The sequence below is a fragment of the Zerene cesonia genome, chromosome 1, assembly GCF_012273895.1.
Source record: "Zerene cesonia ecotype Mississippi chromosome 1, Zerene_cesonia_1.1, whole genome shotgun sequence".
Lineage (NCBI taxonomy): Eukaryota > Metazoa > Arthropoda > Insecta > Lepidoptera > Pieridae > Zerene > Zerene cesonia.
Window position 1 is genome coordinate 1,882,035 of NC_052102.1, and position 22,361 is coordinate 1,904,395.

Consider the following 22,361-nt stretch of genomic DNA (forward strand, 5'->3'; position numbering starts at 1 on the left):
ATATATATTATATATATTTAGGTTTAGCGGTTTTATTTTCGAAAAAAATCAAAGTACTCGTGAATTATGCTATCTTATATGTAACAGCCTACCTTATGTTATGTTTCAATGAATATAATATATTATATGTCACAGCGATAGAATATAATATTAGGTAGGTACCCACGCAATGGCTTGTATCTGTGACAGCAAAATTTCAAACACCGTTATATCAGAATCTCGGTTAGATTCCTGCGAGATTGCTATCTGTCGAATAATTTTCATCCGTAACATACTAACAACGTAACATAGAAACATACGATCGTTAATTAAATAAAATGGACATTCGATATGATGGGTTAGAATGTTTTGAATACAAAAATTTACAGGAATTATAAATGCACCCCTGCGCAGGCCTCCGTCTCCTAACACCCTGCACCTAACTGCGATACTATAGTCACAAATAACATAATTACTAGTTATAGTATTATGGTATATGTGATAATACTATATGTATATTAGCTTTAGTCTAACGAAAATAATTCAAATGTTGGGGATCGCAATTTTTCGATCTAAAGGTTTTTACAGTGTAACTACTATTAATTTAGATTAGAAACAGTACAAAAAACAGAGATATATATAGAGTGAATACATTTCAAGTCGTTTAATGACTTTTTTATCAGAGGTATTTGTAAAGTGTTGTTCAACTATTTCTATTTAAACATAAACACGCAAAAAACAAAGCAGTTTTTTACATCGCAAATAACGAAGAGCCCGGCGCGGGCCAGTCGCCTCAAAATTAGCTTCAAACTGAATTAAAATTATATTTTAAAACTACTACGCGGTGGCATGGTACAACATAAATTGGATAAATGTGAGTCGCACTCACGACACTTAGGGTTCCGTAAAAACAAGCTAAGCAGCAACTGAAAAAAAATGTTCAACCATCCATTTATTGACTGTGTCAACCTTCAAACCACTTAATCTCGATTTTTTATTATTTTTTCTTATCGATATCATGGCAAACAAATATCTGAAAACGACACCATCTATCAAAGTTCATTTCATACAGCCTGATGATAGATGAACAGAGAGATAGACACAAATAGTAGCAGAAGGTCCGTTTAACCCTTTGGGCACGGAACCCTGGATATTGTTTTTTCCACAAGCGCGCGCGTTTGAAACACAGTAAATAGTTTGAAACGTGTGACGTGCGCGCAGCTTCGATTGCCGCCAATTCTGAGCAGTCGACGCACAGAGTCGTTTGCGTGCGTACGTTGTTAGCGACACAATTCAACGCAGTTGTGAAACAGCAGTCATTGAATATTACGATCCGCGTTTAACGCTTTACTACAATATTTTTATCGTTTCATTAATAATCAAAGATATAAAGTGGAATGTGCTTATGAAGTTATTGCAACAGAAGTGTTTAGTGCAGTTGTAAATGTTCAAATGATTAGAAAAATTGGATTATCTCATGACAACAGTTCAAACATCGCAATTTATTCATACACAGGTGAATTAATATTTATAATATAGTTATTGTGAATATAGTCGAACAATTATGTAAAGTTGTTTACTTTGCGATATATCAACTAAGTATATTGATTATATTTGCTCAGATAATAGAGATAGACTACGAACGTGATAACAATTATTGCTGATATTTTTAATTGCATGTTATTAGCATATGAGTTACAGTGCAGTCTATAAATGAGATCCAAGAATTGATTGATATTTATTTATGATATAGTCTTTGTTAAATTGTGAGTTGTCACAAATAACAATACTTAATTAGCCATTCAAAATTCTTTGAAATAAACTATACAAGCCGTTTGCCCATATAGCCTGTCAATCAGTGAAGTTGCAGCTTCCTTATGCTGGAAGAATTTTAGAAGAGTAGTTTTTTATTAAGAATATTTTTAAACATTTCTTGCATACTAATCTTTCCTCTTTATGATATTAGTATAGATATGTACAAAGATTTGACAGATGTTTTGATGATTGCGATTTTGCCTCATAATATAGCAAAATTTAGAAAATTATATTCTTTAGTTTTTTGGGCATGGTACAAAACTAAAATCATTCTTCTTCAATAGTACATATAACATTCATTTATTCGTATTTTTGTTATAAAGTACATAACATTATCAAATTTTATTTGCCTCTCTGGATGAAAATATTTTGTTTCCATAAAAATACAATTGTTGGCATTTGACATTTTTAAATAACATTAATTATTTATAATCGAAGCGTTTATTTGACAGCTAAAACTGTCAGGTTATGGAATGCATTATTTGGCGCGAATGGTTGGCGTTGTTAGTTGTTACTCGTTGAAGATATAGAATCGCAATAACGGTGTCTAGTGATGTTTATTATTATTTCAATCATTGTATCAACTCCAATAAAGATTATGGGCACATAACAGTAACATATATATGATTGTGTAAGAGCGAGAACTGGTAGAAGTCATTATAATTACCTACGTTATTGAAGTTCAAATTGAAATAAATAGTAATGATAACGGAAGAGTGCCTTATAATCTAAGAAACCCTGGAGATTTCAATTCAATACTTTTTGCATATGTGTATTTCATGTGACAATTTCACCTGTGTATTGTTTGACAGTTGGCACAGTTTTATTAGCATTTTTTGTTTACTTTAAACACACATTGAACATAAAAAAATAAAACTTAATTATTTTTACGAATTTTTTCGTAATGTCCTTACAACGGATATTGTATATGGTATTGAAATGTATTAAAAGTTAAAATGTATCGTATGTTAAATTGTTTAACCATATATTAGAATTATTTTCTACCGGTATAGATAAAATGAGGACAAATGACGATTTCTCATCGAACATGATGAAAGCACTTTTATCGTTTAATAACCGGAGTTATCGAGTAACGAAACATGGAAAATAATCAATAATATATACTTACAGTCGAAATAATAACGATACATATTTTTTGTTTATTATTTTTGTGCAATGTAAAATTAAGTGTGTTAATTATTATTATAATCGCCATCGTTTTTTATAGCGCCCGTTAAAAAATTGATGCTAACATAACAAACTGTTAAAATGCGTCAATAATTTTTTTGTCCGTTCGTCCGAAGACATGCGACGATTCATGTCCTTTGTGTCCCGCGAAGCCTTGTCTGGCTTATTTAAAATTGTATTCTACTAAAAGTTCTTCCATAAATATGTACCTTGTTAACCATTTCCGGAGTCCTAGCTTGACCTGCGTTACAATACCAATGTCATACAATAGGTAGTCCATTTAACTGGTCCAAGCTTACGGCACCGGCACTTAGCACTTGAAAGCACAGAATATAATATACGCCTTCCACTATTTACTCTGTGTCTTTGAGTACAGAGCAATTTGAACAATGACCTCAAACATGGAAATATCCTACTCCTAGCGACAGTTTATAAGTATGGATGAATGGATGCTTTTTACTCTTTGAAGCATAAAGTACTGAACGGATTTTAATGAATTTTCACAATAATATAGCTTTAAAATTAGAATATATCCGTGGATGAAACATCGCGGCGCAGCTAGTCTTATTATATTTTTTATTAATAGTCATATAACTCAGTGCGACCACATAACAATAAACGAACAAGCTCATAATGATAGTGCATAATATGTACTTATTATTTATTATATATAGCTACAAAGTATAAATGCCAGTAACCTCTGTCTGTCTGTCTGCCTGTCTCTCCTTCACGCTTAAGCCACTGAACCGATTTAGTATAGGGTTATAACCGATCGTGCAGTTATTTTTGTGTAGCTTTAACTGATCGTGGAGACCCATCCTCAGACATTCAGCTTCATCATCATACTTTCATTCAATTGTAGCATTCAGTTATAAAATTATCCTATTTAAATATATAATAAACGCCAAAGTTTGCAAAAATACATGGATGTGTGTTTCTCTTCCACGTAAAACCAACTGATGGATCTGTATGAAATTGTCTGGATTATCACATAGGCTTTAAAGGGTACGACGCGAGTGACGCCTAGAACTAGTAATTCAATACAAAATATACTAAAATACACAATAATTTATTTCGAAAGCTACCAAATTCAGTAAATTTTTTAGGATCCTTGCCATACTGATCCATGATGATCTATGCCATCCTCGTTCATGGCACCATAATTGGAATATGTACTATCTCACATCTTCATTATCAAAATTAATTTATGTACGACGAAATTATCTTTTTTTTTATGACATAGCGGGCAACTGAGCTGGTGGTTCGCCTGATGGAAAACGATCACCACCGCCCATGAACATTCGCAACGGTAGTGCCTCTGCGAATGCGCTGCCCGCTTTTAGTGGGTAAGGGAAAAGGAACGGATTCATGACAGGAAAGAAGGAATGGACTGGGACGGGTGAGTAAAAGGAAATAGGCCTCCGGCAAATTATTAATAAATATCAAAATAATAATATCTACGAACACAAAGTATATAAAGTCGATATGGGTAACTTCCCCTGTTAGTAGACGGTATAAAATAGATAAAAGATAAAGTTTTTATATGTGTTTTTGTTCTGTTATGGATTTGCTTTGGAAAAAATATAATCTAAATACATATAACTCAAAGGTGACTGACTGACAGTGATGCATCATAACACAGTCCAAACCACTGGACGGATCGGGCTGAAATTTGGCATCCAGATAGATTTAATTTTTAGTTTTATAGCCTTGAAATGCTTTATAAATGAGAAATTTTGAAAGAATAGATAAAATTTGATCCCGAGTCGTGATCATATTTTTTCTAAGAAAGGATTTTGATAAATTCTACCCCAATGGGGATAAAAAAGGGGTAAAAAATTCGTACCATGAAAATTTTTTTAGACCACGCGGACGAAGCTGCGGGCTACATTTAGTTAAGCATAAAGTTATGTTGAGATCCGAGAAAGGACAGGATTCCACTTGAACGGGAACTAAACAGGTAGAGGTCCGAGACGATGATTTCCTTAAAACACGCGGTCGAAGCCGCGGACAGTGAATTAGTCAACAATAAATAACAACAAGGCAGTTTCTACGAAAAAGAAAAATATTTCACCGGTTTCTCGTTTTGTCGCCAACACTTATGACGTAATATATATCTATGTGTATATACATTCGTTTTCTTGTACATGTTCTGTTTACATAAGAGCTGGAAGCAATATCTAAGTGTATGAATGTTTGTTATTCTTCCACGCAAAATCTGATGGGATCTGTTTGAAATTTGGTACAGATATAAGTCATTACATAGGCTACTTTTAATGCGGGTACCACGCGAGTGATTTTTTGTTATTTGTAATGGGCATGTACAGTGTACCCATTAACATTTTAATGAAACGTCATCTATTATTATTTTGAATTGTCAGAAAACTACGCTAATTAATTAATATTTTTCAAAACAAACTATTCACTAGATGTATATTTACACATCAGATATAAGGAAATATATTCTAGTATCTCTATTTCAATGCGATAACATAAAAAATGCTCAAATGTGAACAGTAATTATTGCTATTTTTATAAAACAGCAAAAGAATTTTAAAACCATCTAACAATCTAACAGCGTTATTATAAACAAAGATGCAGATTAGTTCCCAATATATGTATGTTATATGTAAATAATATAATATTATTAGCAACTTAAGTAATTTAAAAGTCACTTTATATATCATCGTAAGGTTATCTGGTTTTGCAAGCGCTAATCAAACATCATGTATTAAATTGCTTTCACAATCTAATCAAATAATTGAGTGGGGGATTATTTTATGATGAGGAACTTTGTATGTTTGTACATACAAAGTATAACTGTAGAGAGCAAATCGTGTGATTTCGCCATTTATTGACGCTTGAAGATTTGTGTGTATGTCATATTTTAAGAACATACTCTTCCCAGACGATCAGGAAGTTGAAAGAAGCGGCTATGTGAACCTGGCACCCTACTTAAAAAAAATTACATTTTTTTTTCTTCATTCGGTAGATATCTATATGTAGAAAATAGAGTGGGCGTGTCACTTGGGCGGTCAGCAAGTGACATTTGAATACATAATATGCATATATTATTAATTGAGAAAACGCATTCGTATTCGCTAAATTTGTTTTAATAAAATCTAACACACAAATGTAATCCATTAGACACGATTTTGACCCACTTTAAACATGTCATTCAAACTTTGTACTACTTATTAATGTGGGTTAAATCGAATAAAGAATCGGTTACATACAAACATACAGATGAATTAATAATAAAAGCGCATTGAAAATAGTAAATATTCTGATAACACAAATTAAAATAATATCATTTTATTTAAAGACATTTCAAAGATTGCCCCCGTGACAGCAACGTTAATTGTAACGCCCTTTCTTGTCATTGATATTTTTGCTGTGACCGAGTGTGTTTAAAGTCGTCGTGTTGAATACAACACTTGTTATCTCATTGACTTGTAATTGCATGTGCCCACCTTTGTATATTTGTGGAGCATTCTTACGTCACAGAGCTGTAGTTGTTTGTACGTTATCGTCTTAGCATATATACAGAATATGTTCGGGATAAACATGTGATATGAATCTTAGAAAACAAGACGTCAAAGCAGCTATCGTTAGTGATATTATCTGGATTTATGTATCATATTCGATGGGTCACTGATTTATCATATATTAGCATCTCAGGCTGCCACTAAGGCCACGGCCTTCGTAATATTGTGTTAGTATTGGCTCCCATGTTTCCTTCCACTTCGTCTTTTTTAGTTTATAAATTTAATAGCTCTGGCGAAATAATGTTATATGGAGAGACATAAACTTTTGCATTAATAATTCAATTATTGAATTGGAAAACAATTGGATATGAATTCATAATAGAAGTATAGTGGTATATTGTCTCTTTTATAAGTAAATGTCACAGCACACTGACTCAGAGCGATGTGGTGCGTAACGCTACAGATTACTAAATAGTTATTACGGTAATAGAGTAAGTTTATATTATTTATGCTACGGCACTTAATGCGTATTCACGTATGACGTACGGTTAGATGTTATTGTTGTATCGTTGGATGTACTTATGTGGAGGTAGTGCCACTGCGATTGCGCTGCCCGCTTTCAATAGGAAACGGATAAGGAAAGGATTGACCATTGGAAAGAAGGGATGAACTTGGAAGGGTGAGGAAAAGGAAACGAGCCTCCAGCTCCCACAATCACCGTAGGAAACACAATAGCATGCTACTATTTCATTCCATTTCCTCGGGGCTGTGGTGTTTCCCTGGAACGGGCTGGCCCAATTCGTAAGCATGTTTGAAGCATGCTCGACTTCCTAATTAATAAAAGCTGTTAAAAACTAGCTTAGTATTAATATACCTATATTAATATGCCCCTAAGCTAGCGTTCATGATGTTTGATTGATGTCTTATCTCTATGTATATTCTCGTGTCCCAATATTATAATTCTATAAAATTTATTATTACTTTATTATCTCATATATAAAATTCTCGTGTCACAGTTTTCGTTGCCATACTCCTCCGAAACGGCTTGAACGATTTTGATGAAATTTTTTGTACTTATCCGGTATCTATGAGAATCGGCCAACATCTATTTTTCATACCCCTAAATGAAAAGAGTAAGGCAGAACAGCGTTTGCCGGGTGCAGCTAGTGATTCTATAAAATTCTCGTGTCCCAATATTAGTTACCATACTCCTCCGAAACGGCTGGGCCGATTCAAATTAAATTTTGTGTGCATATCGGGTAGGTCTGAGAATCAGTCAACATCTTTTTTCATACCCCTAAATGATAAGAGTAAGGCAGAACAGCGTTTGCCTGGTTAGCTAGTCCTAATATAAAAATGGTGTAATCATGTTGCTTTTAATATTAACAAAATATTTTAGTTAACTAATAAATATAATGAAATTTAGTTATCTAATATATAAACAATACCACGTGTTACAACGTCATACCATCTATGGAAGTCACGGACCTAGTTTAGTTTATTATGGTGGAAATCCACGGTGGAAGGTCCAAAACTTCGAACTGAATAATCTTGACATTGTTTTCGTAATATTGTCGTATATTCATCGGATGTTTGCTTTGAATGACGCAACGGTCTCCAAAATAAAAACTCAACCAAAACAAATGAGTCATCATATAAATAATTCTTGTCAAAATCTTATTCGTTTATACTTGGTATTTGCGTATGTCCTTTCTCGGGTAGCAAACTATCTTTGTACCAAATTTCATATAAACCGGTTTAGTAGTTTTGGCGTGAATGTGTTACAAACAACTTTTTTTCTTGCATTTATATTTTTAATATTATATATGAAATGGATATTTTGTTAGGAGGATTTCTCTTATTACGAAACATTACGAAACTATAACCTTGCACGTACCTAATTCTAATGGTTTAGAATATAAAATTAAAATAAAAAAATAAATTCAATTTTCGCGCCTGACGTAACCTATTGTTCTCTAAAATACTACTACCTTCTTTAATCTATCTACCTTTTTCATAGTAAATGACTTTTTTTTAATGTCATATTCAGCAATGGAGCTGGTGGGTCGCCTGATGGTAAGCGCTACCACCGCCCATGAACATTTGGAGAGGCGTATTGTCAATAGCAGACCTTTCGCCTCTACAAATGGATTGCCGACTTTAATTAGGAAGGGATTAGGAAAGGATTGATGGGAGGAATAAAGGAAAGGACTGAGAAGGAAAAGGATATGGGCTACCGGATTATGTGAGTTGCAGCAAGAGGGACACGGGATACTCCTTACTTTGAAAATTGACAATCTGATAGCCGGAGGTCTCCTTTTCCTTACCATTTACGGTCGCATTCCAGTATTTTCTTTACTTTCCTTATCCCATTGTAAGACGACAATCCATTTTAACAAAAGTATGTCCTGCTTTCAAGGACGATAGTGTAAGCGCTACCATGATGTTAAGATGAACTGAAGATTCTGCTGGTATGGTAAGCCATCAGTTGACCCATCAGCTGTTTTGCCGATCATGACACAACAAAAACGTAACAGCATTTATAATAAATCTTCCGATATAAATTGGCAAGCATAGTCTAGATAAATGTGGTAATCAGTAAATTATTTATGCGCCTCGCGGTTTCACCTGCGTAAGTCTCTATCCCGTAGGAATATCGAGATAAAAAGTTGCCTACATGTTATTCCAGTTGTCCAGCTGTCTACGTACCAAATATCATTGCAATCGATTCAGTAGTTTTTGCGTGAAAGATCAACAAACACACACACATCCTTACAAAATTTCGCATTCATAATATTAGTATGGTAAAGAAGGATTAAGAACTAAATAAAAATTAATTACGCAAGTGTTTAAATTGTGTTTATTTATGCTAGAGCTTCTCTATTACATTAACCGAGTGGTTAAAGTTACACAAACAACAGGTGATAGTCGCAGACACTGTATGTAGTACTTATATAAATTTTTAAGTGTTGGAACATCTGCTATATACTCACATGCCCGTGACTACATTTAGATGTATTTATATATTATTTCTTTGTTTCATACTTGAGTCCAAGTTGACTACAAACTTATTAGTTAAAAATACCAATAAAGCAGTGGTGGCTCACTGGTGAGAACCTCGGACTTCAAAACCGGTAAGTCGGGGTTCGAGACCGGGTGTGTACAGGAAATAAACAGATTTTTAAATTTATGGCCACTGCTAAAAATGGTGAAGGAAAACATCGTGAGGAAACCGGCATGAGTTCGACGACATGTGACATATGCTAACCCGCATTTAGGCAGCCTGTTGGATTATGGCCTTAACCCTCATAGAAGGCCTATGTCTAAGTAGTGGGAACGTAAATGGGCTGATAATGATGAATAAACTAAGTGGGTACTTAACTAAGGTGGGATTCACGCCTCAGATATCTGTGACACCGAAGAAATCGAATTTCTCTTAACTTTCGGTTTTATTGAGGCAATTTTATAGAGTATATACGTATATCGAGTAACATATTCATATTGCAATTAAGATGTTAATATTTTATTACAAAAGTATTAGCTGCGCCCCGCGGTTTCACCCCCGTAAGTACGTATCCCGTATGAATATCGGAATAAAAAGTTGCCTATATGTTATTCCAGTTGTCCAGCTGGCTACGTACCAAATTTCATTGCAATCGGTTGAGTAGTTTTTGCGTGAAAGAGCAACAAACACACACACATCCTTACAAACTTTCGCATTTATAATATTAGTAGGATACTGATCGAGTAATGGAATAATACTGAAATGTCAGTGCATTTGTTTCAACATCAAATGCAATGTCGGTACAACTTTTTACTGTCATAACTGAAGGTACATTTATTTTAATTGTTGAACTATTAACAGTACGGATAGCAAAAACAACCGCGGTACTCAGGAACTTACTCAGGAACTCATGTAATTTGATAAGAAAAAGCAAATTTTATAATAATTATACCTCATTATCGCAAAGGATGCGCCGTTCGCGAACTATTCAAGTTATAATTATTCTTATAATTAAGATAAGGGAGCCCCTTGATAGGCTTATATTAATTTAACTGTATTTCTTTTTCACATGGAAACCGTTGTGCGGGTAAATTAATTTTGATAGAGAAGTTGGTCTACTTTTATTCGGAAATGAAAAAAAAAATCATAAAATAAATAGCATCGTATATAAAAGTGACATGTACTTTCGTATTACGAACACTTAAAATTGAAAATATTTATCAAGACACTAGCGCCCGTGGTCTATATATATAGCCTATAGCCTTCCTCAATAAATGGGCAATCTAACACTGAAAGAATTTTTCAAATCGGACCAGAAGTTCCTGAGGTTAGTGCGTTCAAACAAACAAACTCTTCAGCTTAATTATTATAGATTTATTAGTAAATCATAATTAATGCGAATAAGATAAAACTTGACATTGAATTGCAATGTTAATTGACAGTACATATTAATATGGCATAAGACAAAAGATCCTTCGTCTGTCTGTATGGTATGTATGCCTATCTTTAAAACTACACAACGGATTTTGATAGGGTTTTTTTAATAGATAGAGTGATCAAGAGGAAGGTTTGTATGTATAAAAACACCCGTAAAACGCGTGCAAAGCCGTGGGCAAAAGCATCTGAATGTGGACTGGGTCCTTGGTAACTAGGGACAGACAGATATATTAGCCGATATGTTTATTATATTATTCCTATTAATAGAATCAGTAATTGTTATGGTATTGTAAGGTTAATGATATATATCAATACAAAACGAAAAATATAATATTATTTAAGGGATATAGAATACATTTTTGTATTAAAAATTATGCTTAAACACAATTTAGTCTGAATTTCGAACAGAAAATAGATAAAGATCCAGAGTCGAATTTACGCTACTATATTTTTAATTTTAACCCCTAACAGAGTGCAATAAGATATAAAATTAATTGCCCGTGGTTAATCACACTAATATTATAAATGTGAATGTTTCTTTCTTTGGATGTTTGTCCGTCAATCACGGTGAATCTACTGAACGGATTTTGATGAAATTTGGTATACATACAGGGTATGAGCTGACTTGGGTAATGGGATACTATTTATCCCTACTAAATGCTTTTTGGGATAAAGCAAGAATCTTGATATCAGGGCGGAGCCGGGACGAGCGCCTAGTAGTTAATTTAAAACGCTCACGCAACTATGAACACATGGTACACTTTTAAAATTCAAAACGTAGTCAGGATTCTGTTCACGGTCTGCCGATAATTTAAAAGAGGCAATAGAGCCGGATTTGAAATTTAAATAAGACGTATTCATTGATTAATTATGTATGTGTGTATAATATTAATGTTTTACGCCATGTTGTGACGTCACAGCTGCGTTCTATGGACAATAATTATCATTGATGCTTATTTATTTCGTATTGTTTATAAATTAATTGTTCGTAAGGGGAATACATCGTTGCATACTTCAAATTCTACATTGTTGCAAACAGCTTTTAATTAACACACACAGAGAAACATGTTTTACTCAGATTTTTATTTGTTGCACCGAACAAAAATATTATAATGTAAAAGTCTCTATTTAAATTTAAAATGTTGTGTTTGTTAGATAAACAGACCAAGTAGTCTTTTTTGAAATTATTTTGTTTGTAAGAAAACACTTCATATTAAATAAATCTATGTCAATATATACAATGACAGTATAAAATAAGTACTTAATTATTATTGCATACCATAGACAAAGTATTTTTTAAAATAAATTCATCTTTTTAATTTGCTTTCGTAACGTAGGTAATGCTTCTGTAAAGTGTAAAACATTGTACTAATTAAGCAGTGAAGTGCACACAAGTGCACACTCCTTATATTGTTACGTAGGTTATTCAAATAATTACATAGAGTTTGAGTGAAAGTAGAAATAAAATGCTACATTAGAGAAGCATATGTTTTATGTTATAAATCAAGCACATGTAGGATAAAACTACCCGTTCTTTTATTAAATGTTATATTCTTTTATCGATTTTATAGAATAACTAGCTGCGGCCCGCGTTTTCACCCGCGTATGTCCGTATCTCGTAGGGATATCGGGATAAAAACATGTTAAAATGCGAAAGTTTGTAAGGATGTGTGTGTGTTTGTTGCTTTTTCATACAAAAACTGCTGAACCAACTGCAATGAAGTTTGGTACGTAGATAACTGGACAACTGGAATAATATATAGGCAACTTTTTATCCCAATATTCCTACGGGATACGGACCTACGCGGGTGAAACCTCGGGGCGCAGCTAGTAGCTAATAATGCTATGAATGTAACATAAACAAAGATTGTAAAGATATTTATTTATTGCGCAAACGTGCCTCTTTTATGAGAATACAAAACAATAAAAGAAACGGAAGTGGTTAGTTATCGTACGTCGGAAATTCATAAAACCGTGTGTTGGTGTTATGTTATATTATAGTAGTTATGGTATATACAAAAAAAAACATTAAATGTTGGTGTTGTCCTTGAAATAAACCTAAAAAGGGGCGTAGTGAGTCCGCATTGAGACCCATATTCAGTATGTGATTGTTTATTAAAATTCTCTTTTATTTACTTGTATTAGTGTTTTTCATATATATAGGTACAACAAGATTGATTTATTATCATTTTAAAAGAGGAATATATTTTAATGTGGTCTGTGTATTGTAGCGAATGAAAAATGTATCTAAAACTAACAAGAAATATCAGAAAATAAATTAAAAAGGAACAGCTAGGGCAGTAGTACCTTCAAACTAAAAGACTAATTCACTTGTACTATTGTCCTCCGCTGATTATAATTAATTTCGTAGTTAGTAGTAGTTTCGTAGGAAGTCGTTCGTTTCCTTTTCCTTACCCGAGTCCTTTCCTTTATATCTACGTCAATTCTTTCTGTATTCTTTACACCTTAAAAGCGGGATACGCATTTGCAGATGACCTACGTTTGCAAATGTTTATGAGCCACCACAAGCTCTGGTGCCCGCTCTAGCATAAAAATGTATTATGCTTATCAAATTTAGACCGGTTCTTTAAATCGCAACGCAGTTTCGCAGTTTAATTACGATATCTAGAAGGTAAACATTCTATATGTATTAATTGGCATATTACGGGAGTTTTATTGCACTACGATTTCATAATTAATTATATCTCAACATTATGATCAATAAAATTTTGACGGTTTATTACAAGTCAGTTCTATTGGTTCTGCATATATAATTTATAGCTCTTTTAGGTGTTGCGAAACTTGAAATTTCGTAACATAGGCCAATATGGTCAGTTATTTTTGTCAAGACGTCGTAGTGTTAAAATTATTTTAATATCATAGCCGATGGTATGCGCTATAGCCCACGAATACTTGAAGAGGCCTTACGTCTCTGTAAATTGATTAGTGACTTTACCAAGAGTGGGTTGTAGGAAGAATTGATTAGGGGACACGACTGGGACAAGGGAAAGGACTGGGATATGTAAAGAAAGGAGCCCTCCGGTTTCTCCACACACCGAAAGAAATCCAGTAGCAACTATTTCACGCTGATCTTGTGGGGGTGTGGTACCTTCCCCGTGCGTGGTAGCTTACCCAACTAGTACTGAAGCATGCTCCACCGCAATAAATTGCTTGTGTATTCAACCTACAACTGTGGTTTCAGATAATACGCGCTGGTTACTGCCGCGGCTGCAGGCCACCCTGCGCCATCTTCCTTCACCTCGTCCGCTGTTTTACTTCACATGAGGTTTGTACCCTACTAATAATAAAAGGCGAAAGTGGCCCGATTGCGATTAAATTTGGTACAAAATTAGTTTGAAACTTGAGAAAGCATGTAGTATAGTTTTTATCCCGGAAATTCCAAGGGAATTGGAACTATGCGGGTAAAATCCCAGGACTGAATGGGTTGTTATTGTTAATAAATTTAATATGTATATATGTGTTTATTTAAACAAATTACAGTTTACAAACATTCATAAGTTTGTTTTGTTTAACAATTTGGATTTCACGATAAAAATAAATTACCAATTTTTTATTGACTTAATCATTTAAAACTTGTTTAAACTAAAACAAACATGTTTTTAATTTTAAGAAGAAAACTGTATATATTGAGATTTGCCCATTTATTTTTCATGCTTATTAAGGGATAATGAAATGATTGACGACGAGAATAAAGAAATAGACTGGCCAGCTTCAAACAGGGCTCGCAAAAGAGTAAATTTTCATAACAATATACATACATAAATAACTTAATAAAAAAATTATCATCAATTATTTTGCATTTGTTTTTGGTTAAAAAATACTATATTAAATCTCAAACTGTGGGTGTGTTACTTTTCTATAAATTTAGTTAACAAATATAATATTATTAAAAATTATTATAATACAAAAATTATAACATTGCAGGTGGGGAAGTGTGGCGTGCACTTTGCTGCTCGCCATTATAGCGATTGTTTCAGGTAATTATATCTTATTTGTAAAACTTGCTTAGACCGCCTTCACAATGACGTTAGCGACGCGACAGTAGCGCGGAATAATCAGAAGAGTATTCTCTTCTGATTATTCCGCGCTACTATTGTGTGTACCTTTACATTATAAAAACGGTAGCGCATTAGGTTGGCAGCTGCTAACGCTGCAGTTTCGATCCGTGTGGCGCGGTACATTTAAAAAAATCATATGAAATTCTGAAATAAATTGTTTAGTATCGAACTCGCTCATTTTGACGTACTATTATATCTTCGTGCGCTTACAACACTGGCTTATCGCCAACTGAGCGCACGCGTGGGCCGCGGCGGCAGCGTGCGCTTCTGTTTAAAGTATGAAATTTTGACAGTTGCGCAGCTGTAGCGCTTCTAAGGCGCCTTAATGTAAAGCGGGAAGAGCGTTAGAAGCACAACACAACACACCAAACATAACAGAACAACCACCTAGAGTTGAGCCTTGTTCTAGGATCCGCAACACACCATATAATAGTAGGATTAGATTTTCTTATAGACTCGAAAGTTTGCAAGAATTTAACATATAATAATATTTACGGATATATATTTCTTACTCTTTCTAGCGAAAATCATTTCACGGATTTTGATGCTACTTAGCAGTGATCTAACTTATGTACCAGAATTAATACATGCTACAGAAATATTTACTTTTACCCGTGGGTTCGTAATAGATAATTTACCCATATCTAGATCTTTACTACACGTCTGGGAAATGTATTACACCCACAATTGTAGGAATATCAATATATTGTATGCTTTTGCTCTATAAGCTACTAGAATCACTTCGTTCCTTCATCCTACGTGTACTTGGAATATTTTGTGCAAATATGTTATGTGTGTAATGTTTAATGTTTTCGACAGGTATAAATACTACACACGATGAGTTCTCGCTAGCAGTGACAGCATGTGTTGCTGGCGACGGGAAAGATGCCGCACCGGCCTTAGCCGAGCTTGCCGCATTGACATTACGAAGAGCCGGCATCAAAGCCCACGCAGTTCCTCCCCCTATTACGTGCATATCACCATCCCGAGCTGACTCATATTCTTGCCGCAAATCTGTCCTTGCAGAATTAGGACAAGCTAGACTTCACGTAGCTATGCTATCAGTGCCAGCAGCTAGTGTCCCAGAAGCATGGTTGCTACGTGGTACGGGTTTCGATGATTTGGGTGATGTTACGCCACCTACACGAAGAGTGTGTGTCGCATCACCACCAGCACGATCTCTTTTAGATTTAGCGGATAGTAATGTAGCGCAGAAATATCATATATCACCAAATGAAATAGCCGTGGTGCTAGGATCTCAAACTCTAGATAATACGTCTTCGAAGTAGTAAGTTGTTATTTTTTCTTCATAATTTTCATTCACCAACTTTATACTTTTCAAGTTTAGATGTAATTAGATAGTTAGTACTGAGCAATTACTAATATTATTAATAACTTATTTCAGTAAATCCATTGAACCCTTGACAATATTGGAACCACAATGGTGTAATGGAAATACCACCTGTGCAACATTATTCACTAGTGACGACGGAGAGGCGAAACTCTTACATTCAGTTGTTAAAAATAATAATCTCCGAGCATCAGTTGTTCCACTAGGAATTAATTTACACCGAATTACACCAATTTTCGGAAACAGGTCCCTGATTTGCGACTGGACTGAGCATTTCAAAGCACCATACCTTCAACTTGGACCGCCGCCATGTGGTGGTATTGATCCAGATTGGTGCTCTTTCGAAAGTCGACGTTTGGTTAAATGGATTAACACAACGGCTTTAGCAAGATCCCCAGCTGCGTTACGAATTATGACTCGGTTCCGGATAAATCTTTTTGAATTGCAAGAACTGGCGGAGAAAAAAAGACAAATTGGAACGGAAGCAGCCGCGCTAGACTTTTTGACAGCCCATCCTACTCGAGGGAATTCTCGTCAACTACGAGTCGTGGTATTCTTACCAGTTGCAACCATACGTGAAGTGTATGACTCCTCAGCACTGGCTGCCGCTGCAGCATTAGCTGATAGAGACCTAGAAGATATATTTCCTGGAATAGCATTTTTTAAAGTAAGTTATTTTTATTGAGGCCATTTATATATAATCTAACATTATTTATTAACCTCTATCATTCAAGCTAATTAGACCATGTCCATAAATAACAATTCTTTTTCCTATAGACTATGAATAAATTTTTAAGAATAATAATTTCCATGTACACAGGGTCTTCTATTCAAGCCGTGACTGATCTATTTAGTAAACTTTTTGTTTTAATATATGTGTTGTAATAATAAATTAATTATATATGTTTTATAATTAATTAATCGTTTTTCTAGGTTCAAACATACGACGACCGTTGCAACGCAGCGGAAGCGTATAAATACTTAATAGATGCATTAGGAACTGGGGAGTATGATACTCTGACCGCGGCTGTGGGTCCAGCTTGCGGGGCGCCCTTTGCCGATGTGGTTAGACAGGGCCCAGCACACGGTCTCCCTGCGCTAGCATACACAGCACAGTCACCTCCAGCTCCTCCAGCGGCTCCAATAGCTTTATTAGCTGCCGGAGATGCTAGAACTCCAGCTGAAGCTATTTCTGCTTTGATGGGGTCTTTGGGCTGGAGACGTGTCGTCTCATTGAGTGAGGCGTCGACCCATTCAGCTCTTGCCACGGCCAGTCTGGGTGTAGACTTCGTAGTCCATTTGGAACTGCCGGATGATCGTTTGGAAAATGATCCGGCTATTTTTGCACAGGTAATTTACGTGTTTGTATGTAGAGATTGATTAACACTATAGTGATATAACATTTGTTTCAAATAGCATATTACACATTTTTTTATATAATTCGCTTCATATTAATTGATATAATTAAGAACCATCTCAATCAATATGAAGCATTATTTCGATGAATTAAATATTGTATCGATATTGAAAAATAAACAAAGTGTTGAAGATAGACTTACTCCTACACCTAGCATTTATAAATAGGGCTTTAACGGTACAAGAAATGATATTATTTTTATAGAAGTAACGGTTATATCAAAACGTTCGGTTACGTAATATGCGATTATCTTTTTAGAATTTGTTTTACAATAGCAGTTAACTACGTCAAAACGTCCGCTTTCTTGATTTTGTGCGAGTGCATTTGTGTGAGTGCATTAAAGTATTTATTTATTTACTTTATTATTTACCAGTGGGCAGATCGAGCCGCACGTACAAACGGAAGAATAATCTACATCTGCGTAGAAGACGCGAGGGCAGTACGTCGAGCTCTATGCGCCGGCCACAAATCCGGTCTAACCCCCAGGAATGGAGCTGTCTGGATCCTCCCCTCCACACTTCCCCCCACTTGGGACATACCTACGGAATCCGATACGTGTTCCGCGGAGGAAATCGCAGAAATGGCCATGGGACATATTTCCGTGGCTCCTGATTGGTTGATGCCGTGGTTGGAAGATGTGAGTGTTTAGAAAAATATCCGTAAAGTTTAGTTTAGATTTTTAGGTTTATTTTGATCAGTGTTGATTCGGAAATTTTCGGTCAATATAATGGTTTAAGCTTTGATAATTGCACACTCATTAACTTTGTGTAATAATATTGTTTAATGAGTTTTCTACTTATATTTTCAAAATAACTGTGTAAAGGTGAATTCAAGTAGCTGAAAAATTGCTTTAAATGATTAATCGAGTTACCTTATTTTTGTGTTAAAAATTTCAGGAGGTCTCAAACAAAACTGTATCAGAGGAAAATGAAGCTTGGAAATCGCGGTGGCGTGAAGCTTGTACATGGCTTAAAGTGGATTGCAAGAATCCTGGACCACATGCAGTATTATTGTATGATACGTTACGGCTATGGGCTAGTACACTGAAACAACTAATCGCTGATACACCCACTGCGCTGAATGATCTACATGAACCAAATCTTATTAGGTACAGACAAGCATATTGTTTTTATTTCTGATAAAATAATGTTACATTATTCTACTAAGCATGTATTTTTCTTATTACAGAACGTTATTGGCAAATGCAACAGCATCAGAGTATGTTGGACTAACTGGCAAATTTGAATGGACTAAACTCGGAGGTGACAACGGCGCAGTATACGCCCGAACCTCACCTCTTATCATTTACCAATGGGATGGTCACCAACGGCGGAAAATCGCCCGCTGGTCAAACAACAAACTCGAATTCGAAAGTTCTTTGAAATGGTACACCGCAGATGGTCACGTCCCAGATGATGGCCATGAAACATGTGCCCTGCAATCATTAGCTGATGCATTCCGGATAGAATGCCGCACTGCGTCCATTCTCCTTGCATCATCATTGTTAGCATTTACAGTGACTCTACTAACAGCTCTGGTAATATATTGTAAACGTCGCGCTGAGAAAAAGTATCGCGCGAAATTAGAAGCTTTGACGTTACGAAGACTAACAGTCGGGAAAACAGTAGGTTTGGATCCGTGGGAGATCCCCCGAGAGCGAGTAGTTATCAATCGAAAGCTAGGTATGGGGGCATTTGGAACAGTTTATGGTGGTCACGCGTTATTAGCTGAAGATCGAGGTTGGACGGCCGTGGCAGTGAAAACTCTCAAAGCCGGTGCTAGTAATGAAGAAAAGGTTGACTTTCTGTCTGAGGCAGAAGCTATGAAACGCTTCGATCACAAGAACGTTGTACGTCTACTGGCTGTCATAACGAAGACCGAACCTGTTTGTACAGTAATGGAATTCATGTTATATGGAGATCTGAAGAATTACCTTCTAGCTAGACGGCATTTAGCCAACGCCGATAGCAGTGACGATCCAGAAGAACAGGTGTCAGCTAGACGCTTAACTGGGATGGCTTTGGACGTGGCTAGAGCACTGTCCTATCTTGCTCAAATGAGATACGTGCATAGAGACGTAGCAGCTAGGAATTGTCTAGTGAGTGCAAGACGGGTTGTGAAATTGGCAGATTTCGGAATGACAAGACTTGTTTTTGAGAATGATTATTATAGATTTAGCAGGAAAGGAATGTTACCAGTTAGATGGATGGCACCAGAAAGTCTGGCATTCGGGATATTCTTACCAGCTTCAGATGTGTGGTCATTTGGGGTATTGTTGTATGAAATAGTCACGTTTGGGTCGCTGCCATATCAAGGACTGAGTAACAGTGAAGTATTGGCGAAAGTGAAAGCGGGACAGACTATCGCTTTGCCGGCGGGATTGAAACCACAGTTGTAAGTCATTTAATTTTTTTTTTATATTAGAATAATTTTAACGCCTATACAAAGAAGTCAGCAAAATGTCATGTAATTTTTGTGCAGGCGTTAAAATTTATCGAGATAATTATTTTTTTACGCCAGAACGAGCTACTGAGCTGGTTTAATTAATAGTTTTATTAAAATTGGGAGTTTTTGTAGTAGCCAAAGTATCATATTAAACGAAAATACCTTGCCAAACAAAGTAGAAGTATATAAAAATTATTAGTTTAAATATTGTTAATTATTACCAATTTGCGCTACGCAAAATTGCTCAGATTCTAAGTATAAAAAAAATAGTGCAAGGCTATAATATAGATTAACACAGCTATATAAAGTTATCACAGCAAATATCTGCTATAAATAGTTGGATGTCTCATAATCCCCTATAAAAATATTTTAATCAAATTTAATAAAAACAAAAACTGGCACTAATCTCTTCTTATGTTCCATATTATATTCTAAATTAAAACGGAAATACTTTCATAAAAATAAATTTCCAGAGAGGGGCTCATAAAATCCTGCTGGCAGGCGGAATACAAAGCCCGTCCCACCGCGTCAGAAGTTGCCGCATTCATAGCGGACACCCCACGACTGCTGACACCCTGCCTCGATGTTCCGCTGGACGCACTCACCCTTGATGCTGACTCTTGGCGGCTACCGAAAGAGATTGCTGATGTACTTACAATTACTCTATTTTTTAAGTCTATTTATATGATATAATGACGCTTACATTTACTCTTACGGTCTGACACTCACTCTAATGACACTAACTCAAAAGACACGCGAACTACACTCATATAGTGTCAATGTATCGATGGAGATACTTTCCCTACACGATTATATTAACAAATTAAATTTATGCATGTGACTGAATACAATATTTATAAAAATACGCATTGTTCAATATTAAAATGCACAGTTTAATTAATGGCCTACATTCCAGGCTCGGTGGGTGTCCTGGGCAGCTCCTGCATCAGCGACCACAGACACCACGTACCTTAGTACAGATGGACCGAGGGAAAACGATAGGTTTCTTCCATAGAATTAGCGCATTAGTTCTGTAAATGAGAATTCTAGAAAAAACTGTCGTCTGCTTCCTGCCAAATGATATCTTCTTTGTTAAGGTTGAAACAGGGTATTTCGATATATTAATAATTAAATCCCTTTAGAACATAATAACCCGTACCATATGAGTAAAGGAATGGGGACAATGTTTCTAGAAAATAGTAAAAAGTGAAAAACATTTTTTAAAAACAAGGTTTTATTTAAATGCATTAAAAGACCAGTGGTAGCTTATAATGTCATTTCACATTAAACACAATGGGACCACACGGGAGGCACCAGCTTTCGAAATAAAAAAAGAATCATATAAATCGACTCATCTAGTAAGAAGGTGACAAACACAAAAAATACAGTGACTTGCTTTTATGACGTCGTTGTACATGTCAGCTCAATCGGTTAAAAATGTCTGCTTTAAGTTGGAAGATTTCATCCGAACATACATATTTACATTGTGAGTTAAAAAAAAATTGTCTTCCCACCAGGAATCGAACCCATTGCCCCTCGGTTCTACGCTAACGCGTTAACCATTGTACCGAGGATGCGGTCAATTTAAAAAAAAGCTTGTAATAAAATTAATAACTATATATTAAGATGATTTGAACTTTGTCCCTAATTTTCTTTATTAACATAGTGCTATTGTTCCTAATACTGTAACTGGTTATAAAGTTTTGTAGATTTCAAATTTCAAGCAATATGAAAGAAAGGGGGGGGGGGGTGTGTATCATAAAATATTTTTTAAAACAAATGTATTTCTGGTTACAGTTATATTACTATTTATACATTAATTAAGTGTATGGGGCATCTACACATAATAAGATGTAACATCATAACTAAAATAAACTCCTAATATTTGAAGGTAGAAATACTTTTCCATATTGACATCTAAACATAAAAAAATGTATAAAATTACGGCAAAATTTAAAATGTAGTAATATGTACATAACATTATATATATTTCGCTAAGATGCCTCTGAAACGTGTATTTTATCAATACTGTGATAGCATGGTATCTACTACTTATACAAGTAGAAGCATTAATAGACTGTGCTAGTTTTCTTTGTTCCTAAGTAGCAGAAATTGGACTTAATGTGTAATGTTCGTTTATGAATGTACATTGTACGTG

General features: G+C 35.1%; 1 protein-coding gene across 2 annotated transcripts; it reads left to right on the forward strand.

Moving 5' to 3' along the window:
• The first annotated feature begins 1,206 nt into the window (after positions 1–1,206).
• On the forward strand, positions 1,207–21,254 carry LOC119840766. 2 transcript variants are annotated; one of them, XM_038367516.1, is made up of 12 exons: positions 1,207–1,495; positions 13,403–13,543; positions 14,114–14,197; positions 14,857–14,909; positions 15,810–16,278; positions 16,396–17,008; positions 17,275–17,691; positions 18,132–18,395; positions 18,655–18,866; positions 18,947–20,152; positions 20,677–20,851; positions 21,120–21,254. In XM_038367516.1, the coding sequence occupies exons 3-12, from the start codon at positions 14,193–14,195 to the stop codon at positions 21,216–21,218; spliced, it is 3,513 nt and encodes a 1,170-aa protein (XP_038223444.1). In that variant the 5' UTR covers positions 1,207–1,495; positions 13,403–13,543; positions 14,114–14,192; the 3' UTR covers positions 21,219–21,254. The 2 variants fall into 2 exon arrangements, with proteins under 2 accessions (XP_038223444.1, XP_038223435.1); XM_038367507.1 differs by lacking the exon at positions 13,403–13,543.
• The last annotated feature ends 1,107 nt before the right edge of the window (positions 21,255–22,361 follow it).

What these genes read in the sequence shown, in the direction of transcription:
- LOC119840766 (XM_038367516.1), top strand. An exon ending in ATCCGGCTATTTTTGCACAG is followed by an intron (nt 17,692 to 18,131) that starts GTAATTTACGTG and finishes ATTATTTACCAG; the next exon opens with TGGGCAGATCGAGCCGCACG. An exon ending in GCGGGATTGAAACCACAGTT is followed by an intron (nt 20,153 to 20,676) that starts GTAAGTCATTTA and finishes ATAAATTTCCAG; the next exon opens with AGAGGGGCTCATAAAATCCT.